This window comes from Stegodyphus dumicola, chromosome 11, assembly GCF_044657685.1.
Source record: "Stegodyphus dumicola isolate Sdum_Otavi_A_Nest chromosome 11, ASM4465768v1".
Classification (NCBI taxonomy): Eukaryota; Metazoa; Arthropoda; class Arachnida; order Araneae; family Eresidae; genus Stegodyphus; species Stegodyphus dumicola.
Genome location: NC_140778.1, coordinates 157,669,725 through 157,683,456, shown reverse-complemented (window position 1 = coordinate 157,683,456; position 13,732 = coordinate 157,669,725). Strand labels below are relative to the sequence as shown.

The window sequence follows — 13,732 nt, the reverse complement described above, 5'->3', positions numbered from 1 at the left end:
TCTTGTGAACTGTGAATCAGGTGAAAGATTTTTAATCATAATGCTGCCTCGAACGAAGAAGCCAAAATTATCAAAGCAGAAGTTTAAAGATTCATATTCTTCAGAATTTCCATGCATTAAAGCGTCCGAAATTTCTGTGAATCACGCACACTGCAGTGTATGCAACAAAGACTTCTCAGTTGCTCATGGCGGAAAAGATGACTGTAAACGGCATGTGTTTTCTCAAAAGCATATAGAACTTGGCACCGTAAAATCTAAAGAAATAACAAATTTCTTAATAAAAGATGATGAAACAGATCCTAAAAAAGCAGAATGCTATTTTGTTCGTTTTTTAATTGAACATAATCTACCACTTTCTGTTTCGGATCATTCCAAAGAGCTTTTCAAAGCAATGTTTCCGGATTCTGCCATAGCAAAAAAATTTAGCTGCGGTCATACCAAAACTGCTGCTATTGTGAAAACGCTTGCAGAAAATACTGTTGCTGATATTATAAAATCAGTGTGCAGTACATCATTTTCTCTAAGTACTGATGGAAGTAATGATAACAATGATAACAAACTGTACCCATTGGTTATAACATACTACAGTAAAGAAAAGGGAGTGATAATTACTTCATTGATTTCTATTTTAGAATGCACGAATAATACAGGAGAAGGTATTTTTAATTGTATAAATGAAAACTTTAAAAACAAAGGTTTAGAATGGAAAAATTGCTTATCATTTTCTTCAGATAATGCTAGTAATATGATTGGAAAGTTTAAAGGTGTAGCATCATTTATCAAAATGCATCAACCAAGTATAATCACCCGAGGTTGTCCGTGCCACCTCTTGCATATAGCTGCAAAAAAAGCTACTGAAAAATTAATTGGCTCAGAAATTGAAATGTTGATAATAGATATATATTTTTACTTGGAGAAAAGTTCGAAACGGAAGCATAGCTTCAAAGTTGCTCAACAAATTTTGGGACAGAATGCAAAATTTCATAAAATTTTGAAATATTGCAGTACGAGATGGTTGTCTCTTTTAGAATCTATAACAAGGATTTTGGAACAGTGGGATGCTGTGATAAATTTTTTTGGAGATAAACCAGATAACAGTGAGAATGAAGGAAAGAGATTGCAAAACATTAAAAAAATTTTACAGTCACCGACCACCAAATTGTACTTGTTATTTTTGAAAAATACTTTGCCTTTGTTTATAACAGTAAATATTAATTTGCAACAACAAGCTCCTTATATACATAAATTGAGAAGAGAACTTTTTGAACTTTTAATGAATTTATTTGTTAGATTCGTAAAACCATCAGTAATTTCTAAAGAAAATGAAGATGTTACTCTAACGTCTATTCCATTTCAGAAGTATAGTAAACAAAAAGAAAATGAAAATTTAGTGATTGGTGCGGAAACAAGACTATATTTAAAAAATGCCAAGTTGAATGAAAGTGAAATTATTTTTCAATTCTGTGCGAGCTTTTTTTGTAACTGAATGTTCATATATAATTGATAAATTTCCACTGAGTGATCCATTTCTAAAACATGCTGAAGTTGCTGACATCAACTTGAGAACTGAAGTCTCATTTTCATCTGTTCTTTACTTGATGAATACTTTTCCATCCATTATTGATGAAAAATGTCTTAATCAAGTAGAAATTGAATTTTCCATGTATCAAGTAGATGATTTGAAAGAAATTGTAGATTTGCGTATTGATATAGCATGGGGAGAAATTGCCAAATTAAAAAATATGAATGGGTGTATTAAATACAAAGTATTGCCTTCTGTAATGCTTGCTGTCTTAATAATACCTCATTCAAATGCAGCTTGCGAAAGAATTTTTTCTATTGTTAAAAAAAATCAGACGGAATTTCGACCAAATTTAGGTCTTAAAACTCTTGAAGCAGTTTTGATTGAAAAAATAAATATGCAGGCAAATGAAGAACTGTGTTATAAAAAAACATTCTCAAAATCAGAACTTAAGCTTGCTAAGCATGCTACATATAAATCTTTGCATTCATAAATTATGCGTATTTTGTTTAATACTTATATGTATCATTCTTGGTTATTTAAATTTTATTTCCCTGTAGAAATCATATCCAGAATAAAGATATGATTTATAGCTTCTGATTTTTTCTATGATTAGTAGTGATTTCTATGAAGTACTTTTTATTAGTGAATGCTTGAGGAGTTAAAAGAAAATTTCTAATTAAATGTGCATATAATTTACAAGGTATATTTTTAATTATTCAGTTTTATATGTATATGGATTTTAAATGTAATAAAATTGATTACAATTAATTATTAATTTAAAATTAATGAATGGTTAATTACAACATACGCTACGCGCACATTTTCAAAGTTGTAAAAATTTCGTTCGCGCGTTGACTACTGACAAGGTTTGCTGAAGGTTGGAGTCTATGCATTAAGGGCTACAGTTAATTTAAATTGTAATTTATCTATATATATATATTTTTATCTTACATATATTTATGTAAAATAATAGATGACAATCATTAACAAAAGTTTTACAATAGATCCTTAAATTTCTAATTTAAAATATAAGTCCTTCCCCTCCCCTTTGCTTTGCACCACTTATCTGCAGTGTTCTGCATTGCGAAAACTCCTGCCCAATCGCTATTCAGAATTTACAAATTTATATTTTACTATTGCAACTATTATATATTCTCTTTTGCTCCCTAAACTTGCTTAATAGCAGACATTTCTTCACTTAGCTGCATTTCTGTATTGTTTAAAAATGCAACTGTGTGTAGAAAATTGTGGGTCGCATTTAGCACCCTTAGTGTTGTATCAGTTAAGAAATGCCTTTCTACAGAATTATTTCTGTTTAAAAATAAAACTGATGTGATTTTTCTCTCCAGTCATCATCTATGCAACATTTTTTCAGCCATTATTAAAAAGTGAATTGGTGCCTTCGCTTTTCAACCTGTCATGTAATATCTTGTTATCCACAACTAAATAAATCATTCACACACGTATAAAGCAAAATCATGAATTTTATCATTCTGCTGCATGCATGATCTGCTGTATGAGCAACTTCATTTTTGTAGGATGTTTCATTGTTTAGTTCTGAACTGACTATTTTTGATGCTGCATTTTTTGTTGATAATTTGAAGAATTTGTTTTTCTTATTGATAATTAATAACATGAATTGCAATTTTATTGCTTAACTGATTATGCCATATTTAGAAATGCAACCCATATGTTTTATTCGCTCAGTTTAAAATAACCATTTTTAATTGATTTCTAGGAACAATACTGCATGCTAACACTTTATTGTATAACAATAGAATAAAAAAAGGTGTGCAACATTATTGGTAGATTACTTTATTTTCTGTTGAATGAATTTCTTTTAAATTTTTTATATTCATAATAAAATTACAGTGTGCTATTATGTAATGTTAATACTCCCACCATAAAATATTTACCAGTATTCCAATGTGCCATTAATACACATTTCCACCTTTATAACTGATATGAATTTCTGAAATGATATACTTGGAAAAAGATAAGTTTCAAAATCCCTCCAGTGAGTGACAATATAGATCTGGTTACACAGAAAAAGCAGCAGCATTACATATTGTAGACAAAAGGATGAATTTGTAATTAATGTTAATTGTTGAGTGCCTAAAATCCTACTCAATTCTTAAAGGAAATTATAATCATTATAACCAATACTGTAATTTTGGTAAAACATTTAGGGTAAAGTGCAACCTATAATGTGGTAAATATGGTCAAGTTTAATCGATAAACTATGCACTGTGAAGCATTACCAATATATAAATTGTACAGTTTTGCTAGATACTATACATTTTTGTTTTATTATATTGCAAAATATACTGCTAAATAATATGATGTAAAGTACATGGTATATTACACTATACTCTTTCGCATTTGAAAGTAAAAGATTTTGATGTTTTAGTCCAGTCCAATCTGAAAAATTAGTTAAAAGTAAGTAATTTAAGTAAAGTTATACAATTCAAAGTCCGAAATCCGGACTCGTCGAGACTTCGGTGATTTCGGATTTTTCCGGATATTAAATCATCAGTTTAAATCTAGTTAGATGGCATGTAGAAATTATAAAATTAAAAATATGAAATCATGATTTATGAAATAATGACGTATATTATGATATAAAGGGTATCAAAATTTACAAAAAAAAAAAAAAAAGCTTAATATTTATGTTTTCCTTATTAAACATTTCTTTCAATGTAAGTTGCTTTGTTTTTTGTGCTTATACTTTCTCTTTAATTCTGTAGACAGACATAATCTCTTCTTTAGTTACATTGCTGAAGTCCTGTAATTGCTGTATCGAGAATTCCAACTAACTTGTCAACCGAATTTTTTTCGTTTTCAGTAACCTCTTTTACTTTCTTCATTATCGGTACCGGTGTTTTCTGGATCTGGAACCATACTACAGATTTCACCATGCGTTAATTGATTAATGATTGAGAGCATTGTCATCACAATGAAAAACTCTTTTTATATGATCTTCATTTATTACTGCTTTTCCATATTTCTTTACAAAATCCATTAATTAGAAAAATTCACCTTTGATTTGCGATATCTGAAAACCTTCAGATTGGCGGCTATCAACTATTGTTCACTACACATATTTGGTTATGTATCACAAGATTGCCGACTAAAGACAAGTTGTTCCGCTAAATTTTATCTTCCTCCTATCGCGTACTGAGACAATTAAGCCTGAATTGTATTAGTTTAGCTATTTATTATACTTACGCCTATTCCTTGCACATGCTTAAGGCTTATCTGAATCCTGAATAAATAAATTCCCACATATACTTACGGCTTATTGAGGGCAGGCACTAGAAATCTTACCGGCTTGTGCAGTCTCTTTTTGTCCTAAATTCTGCCACACAGTGTGGCTATACAAGCCCTGGCACTGGTTCTGTGTTTATATGAGTAATAAATCAGTTATTCTTAATTCAAATAGCACTAAATGTAGTCTTTTGGCCTGTGAGTATCATTAAAAAATCTATTTTTAGCATATGAAAAAAAAATTTCGTTAAAGTTTTCCTTGTGAACGTTTTTTAGCGCATTTAACTTAAATTTGTAATCATTGCCAAACATAATGTCAACATAAAAGGTTATCATACACCTTTATTTTTCAATTACTAACATAAAAAAATTTTTTAGGCTTCACTACATGAGTCATTACTCAAGTTGTCATGTTTTGATAAATATGCGGTGATGAAAAGAAAGTGTAATAAATAATGATTCACCAGGTTGGCATCAAATCAACGATGTATCCATGTGGAATGCTTCGGTTTGAGATGTGTGCAAAAACGCAGATACGCAGTAATGGAGCCAAATTACTGATAGTACAAATTTATGCTAAAATGTTTTCTTTAATAACAAAGTACTTTATTTAGTGTCAAAGTGAATTTAAGAATCAGGAGTCTGCAGATGCTTTATTATGTATGGAGGGGAGAATCAAATGCACATGCGTAAAGCCTAGGAGAAAAATGTTGGTGTTGGTTTTGAGGTCTGGATTTTAAATCATTCCAGATAATGGATGTCCAAATTCAGTAGTATAAACTTTTGGAGGTTATATTATGTGATACGGTATAATGCGGTTTTCAAGATATGGTTTTGAAAAAAGCATTTTTCAACAAAAATTTTCCCAATGCCCTAGCATTCTGGAACAGTGCAGGGAAAATGTAGTATTGCTTTAAAAGCTAGAAACAGAGTAGAGGCAAGTTTTAAATAAGAAGGGTAGATGTGAAAATATAGCTCAGTCTAATATTAAACTTTCATTTAAGTCATTTACTGTGACTAATAATCATGGTTTTTCTTCTTTGAGACTTCAATATGATAATTGGTAATTTATTACTGAGGGAAAAACAAATGTATTCCATTCTTCCAAATTCTCCTTTCCTCCCCCTTTTTTTATTTTTTCATTTTAGTCGTAAAGCAGGATGGCTCACACAGTTATAAATGTGAGACATCATGCTTCATGATTTCATATTGCAACATATTAGATGATGTTTTAGAAACTTTTTTGCAAATGCTATGTAATTCTTTTATCATAGTTGCATTGTTTTAATTGTTATAATGCTATATTATTTACGATAGATTTTGTTTAATCAAATTATTTCTTAGTTAATTTATCTTTTATTTAGATCTCTGTCAAACATGGCTCTGTTATATAGTGCCTCAATTAATTTTTACTTTGTTTTGTAGAGAAAAACTTTTTTTTTTTTTTTTTTTTTTTTTTTTTTGAAGTAAATACAGTAAAAGTCTGACTATTTGATATTCAACTAACTGAAAAGCTCAACTAGTCAAAACATTTTAAAATTTTAGAATTTTTCCTTTTATATCAAATTAAGCAATTGAGAGACGTATAAAGTTATTAAAGTATGTATAGGATTACCATTCTGAGTAAACAAAATTTGCCAACAGTCTAATTTAGTCCCAACAATGGCTACGCATGATGTCATAATACAATCATAGCATATAAAGCTGTAACAAAAGTTCTAGATCAAAGTCGAATCATAATCCAAAAATGAGATGCATGGCCTGGAGGGTTTTCCATAAATTTTAATTAAACTTAATATTTACATATATACAATATAGGCTAAAATGCCTGAATCGAATATTTAAGGCTCAAAAGGCAAGAACTGAATAGTTCCAGCTAAAATCTTAATCGAATTCTATTGCGTAGTGCATCGAAATTCTACCTTCAAGAGGAAGAATATTTTTTCAAGTCACGTGTTCAGAAGGGGAAAGGTTAAGTAAGCCAATAGATGGACTCCTAACGCTATCTCTTGGCGATATCAAAGAATATTCCTTAACACACTCCCCACCTGAACTCTGACAAGAGTTCATCTAACTCAGTTATACATACAATCAAGTACATAAATCACTGTTCTATAAAAATATTAAAAAATACTAATTAGTCAAACACTTCAATTCCAATACAGGTTATACACTTCATGTATCAAATAATAAATGTTATAACTAATAAATGAACTAAATTTTAAAATATTTTCCACTTAACTGAACAAACTTAACTAACGATATTCAATTTAATCATTAATAGACCAAAAAAGGAAAAAAGCATAACTAAATCGTTAAAGTTCAAAATATCTAAAGTTCAAGAGGATATAGATGTTGAACAGTACGTTTTAAAGTCCCATTACCAGTTTTTAATTCGAATGATCGGACTTTACCATCACGTCCAGGAATAATTTTTATGATTCTACCAAGTTTCCATAAGAGTTTGTTTTTATTATCTCCTTCGACTAAAACAACATCTCCTACTTTTAGTTCTGGATGAAGTTGCGGATTCTTCAAGAAATGGGCAGTTCTAAGATCTAATAAATATTGTTGCTTCCATTTCCACCACAACTGTTTTAACAACAATTCTTGATAACGCTTTCTTTTTAACAGCGTTTCTCTTGTCGTTTCGCTACCGATGATTCTAGCAAAGGTCAAAGGATACTTCAAATCAGTTTGTCCAATGTTTAAGAAGTGCATTGGAGTCAATGGTTGCGGCTCGTCATTGTCGTTGTAAACGTAACTTAGAGGTCGTGAATTAAGAACTGACTCCACTTCGACAAGTAGTGTAGACATTTCTTCGATAGTCAACAATGCTTTTCCTACGATTTTTCTTAAACATTCTGTAACAGATCTAACAAGTCTCTCATAAAACCCTAAAACCTTCCCCACCATGGGGCTCGTTCGATTATAAATTTCCAATGGATTCTTTCTTTGGCAATGAAATTCTTGAATTTGTTATCTTTAAAAACTTTTGAAAAATTCTCAAGTTCTTTCTTTGTCCTCTTAAAGGTCTTGGCGTTGTCAGAGTAGATGATTACACAGTTTCCTCTTCTGCTCAAAAATCTGTGAAATGCAAGTAAAAAGGATTCTGTTGACATATCTGATACAAGTTCTAAGTGTACAGCTCGGGTTACTGCACAAACGAACAAAAAAATATAGGATTTTCGAGTGTCTTTAGAATTCTTTACGTAAACTGGTCCGGCGAAATCAATTCCACAGACTGGAAATGGAGGCGATTCTTGGATTCTATCCTTTGGTAAGGGTGCTGTCATCTGGTCTGCTGGTTTAGCTAAATATTTTTGGCAAATTATACAACCTTTTAATGCTTTTTTGACTAACTGTCGTCCTTTAGGAATCCAGAAGCGTGATCTGACTTTAGCTAAAGTTGCAGCAATTCCTCCATGCATTATCTTCTCATGTTCTTTGCTTAGAATTAGAATCGTTAGTCGAGAATTTTTAGGTAAGATTATTGGATGTTTATTATCTAGTGAGAAGTCAGAAAATTCCAGTCTTCCTCTCAACCTCATGATTTCCTTTTCATCAGTGTAAGGAAGAAAATTGTACAGAGGAGAATTTTTTCCAACTGAATTACCTTCTTTGAGGGATTTATATTCTTCGGCAAAAAACTTCTTTTGCTCTGATCTTATCCAGAAATTTTCTGCTTCTTGTAACTCTTCAGCTGTGAGAGTTCCTTGAATGTCGCTAGTTTTTCTTAATTTTCTAATGAAACGTGTTGTGCAAGCAGTGACTCTCAACACCTTCTCTAATTTGCTATATTTTGATATGTCGAAAAGATCATATGCACTTTTTTCGATTCTACATTCAAGTTGATGTATATCACCGGATACTTTCGGTATTCTAAATTGTTTTCATCTATTGTTTCTTTAATATCTAATCTTGGCCAAAGTTCGTGAGGGAGTTGAAGCCATTGGGGACCTTGCATCCAAATGGTTTCATTTATTAACTTGGAAATCTTCGTTCCCCGAGATACGAGATCAGCAGGGTTGTCGATACCTGGGCAATAATGCCAATCTTGAGGTGAACTCAATTTTTGTATTTCTTCGACACGATTCCTGACAAAGGGTTTGAAGGCTTCAGGTTGTTTCTGAATCCAAGAATAAGTAATTGTTGAGTCTGTCCAAAAATAGCACGGAATTCTCAATTTCAGTGCTTTCAGAATATTGCTGACTAACTTAACTGATAACAATGCCCCCATTAATTCTAGCCTCGGTAAAGTAAGGGATTTTAATGGGGCTACCCTATTTTTAGAAGAGACGAAGGCCGTTTTAATTTCTTTATTTTCTGTCGTGAAACGTAAATATGTGACTGTACCATAGGCTTTGACACTTGCATCTGAAAAGCAATGTAGTTCGAGATTTTCGACATTAATATTCGAGTGCATGAAAAGGTAACGAGAGATGGAGAATTCAGCCATTTGAGGTAGCTCTTCACACCACTTTCTCCATTCAGAGGACAAATCTTCAGGTAACGTTTCATCCCAATCTATTTGTGACAACCAAATCTTCTGTATTAAGCACTTTATTCTAACAGTGAAAGGTCCTAAAATTCCAATCGAATCGAATATCCAACCCAACACTTGTAGAAGAAATCGTTTTGTTTCTATTGGTTTAGATGCGAAAGATAATAAGTTCCGAACATCAAAATACAGTAAGTCCTTTGAATTATCCCATGCCATACCTAAGACTTTAAATGGGAAATTTTCTCTATTAAAATCTTCAGAATTTTTATCTGGAATGATACCCTGTTTTACCCACAATTCATGTAATTGTCTCGAGTTACTATGCCATTTGTGAAGCTGCATGCTTGCTTCCTTAAATAGTTGAACCGATTCTAGACTCATAGTTAATGCTTCATTGATCGTTGGTTGGCTTCCAATCACATCATCTACATATACGTTCTCATTCAAAAAGTTAACCGTTGTAGGATAAAGTTTATTATATTTTTTCAGATGTTTAATGGTAGCGGCTAAAAGAAATGGACTACTATTTATTCCGAATAAAACTCTAGTGAACCTATGTAGTCAGGAGAAATGGTTTCATCATTAGGGAAATTGGAAAACAGAATCCTGGTTGCATCTCGATCTTTTTCATGTATGAAAATCTGTAAAAAGGCTTGTTTTATATCTGCGGTGAAGGCTATTAGATTATACCGAAATCTTAACAATATTTCGAATATTTCAGGGTATAAATTTGGCCCAACATGTAGACAGTCATTTAAAGAAATGGATCCTGGATCCTGGGGCATGCGATGATGCATCATAAACAATACGTAATTTACTTGTAGCTCGATCCTCGCGTATAACTTCCCTATGTGGCAAGTAAAACATGACATCCTCTTCATTTGAAATTTCTGAAACTGGTTCGATAATATTTTGTTTTAACTGATCTCTTAATACATTCCTGTATTCGGAAAATAGATTAGGATCTTTTTTAAATCGTTTTCTAAGTCGATGAAATCTTTGTTCTGCGATTTCCCTATTATTATTTAGATTTGATGTGTCATGTTTCCAAGGCAATCTAACTTTATAGCGAGAATTTTCATATATTATATTTGATTCGAAATATTCGACGACTTCATTTTCAGTTGAATCGAAGTTTTCCCTCTTATCAATAAGTCCTGAGTTTTCAAAGTACCAAAATTTTGTTATTTGTTTGGAAATCAAATCTTCCCCTACAACTACATTGAAAGCTAAAGAGATATCATCATCACCTTTTCGTCCATGTAGGCACCAGCCGAAAATAGTTTCCACTGCAACAAGATTTTTGCTTAAGTATTTAACGTGTCCCATTACTATATTGTAATAATAATCTGCACCAATTAGAATGGCAATGGGTTTTTTACAGTGTGGAAAATCTGTGAGCAGCAATTTTTTTAATTGTCTGTTTTGCTTAATTTCTTCTGATTTAGGAGGTGGAATATCTGTACCTGATATATGATCAGTTACTAATAATTCAACTTCTATTCTATAATCGGGAGAACTTCTATGTTCTAAAGTTAATTTAACTACGTCATAATTTTTTTGGATGGGAGAAGTATTTCCAAAAGTGTAGACAGTCAATTTTTCTTTTCTTATGACTTCGAGGTTTAACCTGTCCGCTAACTCGCGAGCACAAAAACTTTTCATACTTCCACTATCCAAGAGAAGTCTGGCAAACACCTTTTCTTTAGCTGTTTTAACTTTTATCTTGCAAGTCTGTAAAAGAATTGTGTTATTTGCATTATGTGAAACGGCCGAAACAATTTCTTCTTTCTGTTCCTTAGTTTGTGTATCATTTTTCGAAATTGATATACTATCCTTTTTATCACTCGGTGTATTTTTAACTATCAAACTGGATTTAAAACATATGGCTTCTGAATGTTTGCCTTTGCAAATTTTACAAACTTTAGTTTGGCGTTGCCGGCACTGTGAGATTTTGTCTTTAGGGGCCAGGCAAAGAAAACAACGCGCTTGTTTTTTTCAAAATATCTCTCTTCTCATTAACTGTAAGGCATAAACAGGACTCTGAGTCATGGTTTTGAAAACAAAAAATGCAGTTTCCATTTGATGACGCGGCTGCCATAAATTCATGTGTGGTGACAGTTTGTTTATGTTTCGGCGTCGGTGGATATCTGTTAATACCTTTCATTTCCGGTTTTGACTTGCGTGAAAAGGATAACGAATTAATCTTTTCACGCGATTCTATTTCTAATCGGAGAAAGTCTAGAAATTTGTTTAAATCATAGGTTGAAGGATTTTCAGTATTTGTACGATGAAATTCTAAAGTTATATCCTTCGGGACAATTTTCATCAAAATTGGAATAAACATGTTGGAATATGTTTCTGGTTTCACACCGAATGCTAAAAGGCTTCTGACTTGAACGTTAATTGTATCATAAAGTTTTCGCAATTTTGCCACTTCACTTGAACTTTGAACGGGATTTAAATTTAAGAGATTAGAAATGTGTGTATTGATAATAAGGTCACTTTGACCGAATCTATTTTTAAGAATGTCTATAGCAGAGTCATAATTAGCCTCTGAGATTGAGAGACCTTCTATTGCTGATGCTGCGTTTCCACATAAATAAGTTCTCAAATAATTCAATTTTTCGATCTTCGAAAGTGTATGTCATGAATCGAAGTGTATGTATGTCATTGTCATGAATAGTGACCTTGAATGAATTCCAAAAATTCATCCAATCGTTATAATCTCCGGAAAATTTGTGAATTAACAGTTTGGGCAATTTCACATTGCCTTCAATCTGTCTTTTGGTTTCAACTTCTGTAGATGAATTATTTAAATTCGTGTTGATATTTTGAGTATTGTATTTCCTTAAATAGCGGTTGATTTTAGACTTCGCTATTATTATTTTATCGTTATATTCCATAGAAGTGTTAATATCTGAATCTTATTTTGATTCATCTTCAATCAAATTTTGTACTTTTTCATTTAAATCATGTAGTTCTGTTTCTTTACTATTTAACAATTCCAAACAATTTTCTAACTCTTTTTGATTTTCTTCTTTTAAATACTCATCTACATTTTTAATAATTTGACTTACAGAAGCACGTATATGTGCTCGATTCTTAATTAGTGTCTTCAGTTCCATTTTAATAAATTATCAAAGGAGACTTACCGTGAGAAGTCTTCGCTTACAAAGCTAATCCAAAAGGCGAAAAACACAAATTTTCAAATTAATCAGATTCTTTTCTGGAGCCGATGCACCATTATGTAACGAAAGTTCTAGATCAAAGTCGAATCACTCATAATCCAAAAATGAGATGCATGGCCTGGAGGGTTTTCCATAAATTTTAATTAAACTTAATATTTACATATATACAATGTAGGCTAAAATGCCTGAATCGAATATTTAAGGCTCAAAAGGCAAGAACTGAATAGTTCCAGCTAAAATCTAAATCGAATTCTCTTGCGTAGTGCATCGAAATTCTACCTTCAAGAAGAAGAATATTTTTTCAAGTCACGTGTTCAGAAGGGGAAAGGTTAAGTAAGCCAATAGATGGACTCCTAACGCTATCTCTTGGCGATATCAAAGAATATTCCTTAACAAAAGCATAGCATCATATAAATCCTTTGAGTTTCGATTGAATCCTACGACATTCAATTTTTGTTATTCTTTTAGTTGCAGAATCTATAAAAACATTGTGCTGTATCATGCAGTTATTTTAGTTTTTAAGAAATGTTGACTGTGTGAATTTGTTTGCATGCCATTTGAATATACAACAGTTCTAAATTACAGTAACTATATTATATCACATGACAAAGTAAAGTAGCTGTGAGCATCATACAAATAAAATTTATTGCATAAACAATATTGCAAGAAATGTGTCCTAATATAATATTTTATTTTCTGCAGTTCACTGGCAAAAGTCTAGTATCTGTTAATGCTTGGTAAGCCTTTTGTGATGAACACCGAAATATGGAGATGTTGACTTATAACTGAGTAATTCAGCTCTTTACTGTTTGTGGAAATGGTTTATTTTTGTAATTTGACCGTGTTGTTTGCACTTGTGCAGAGGTTGTAGGTTTTGTGACATAATTTTTTGTTAATAAATAACTTCTGTAAAATGTAGGAAAATAAAGTTTTTTCTCAGTTTTGTTCTTCAGAGTTTTTATTACTATTTTGAGATATGACTGTAGTAAAAAATTCAAATAAGATTAAAATTTTAAAAAATTGCTTTGAAAATGAAATGCATTTTAACTGTATTCATTTGAAGCATTTCTTCTTGTCTTGTTTGATAATTTATTTGTAATTATTTTTGAATAATTTGACATGGAGCTTTTAATTTCAAATTATTTATTGGAATTATCTTTTATTATAAATTTGATAGTTTCTGAAGCAGTACTATCAAATTTTAAGCTAGCATTTTAGAATTTTAATTTCATGACAAAAATATTT

General features: G+C 31.4%; 1 protein-coding gene across 1 annotated transcript in view; it reads left to right on the top strand.

Annotated features, from left to right (window-relative positions):
• The window catches only part of LOC118203623 (cation-independent mannose-6-phosphate receptor-like), a 96,646-nt gene extending 83,216 nt beyond the window's left edge, over window positions 1-13,430 (top strand). Inside the window, exon 13 of the mRNA XM_085826150.1 lies at window positions 13,190-13,430. Within this exon, the coding sequence (XP_085682276.1) occupies window positions 13,190-13,208 (19 nt within the window). The 3' untranslated portion in view covers window positions 13,209-13,430. The remainder of the gene's footprint in view (window positions 1-13,189) is intronic.
• The last annotated feature ends 302 nt before the right edge of the window (window positions 13,431-13,732 follow it).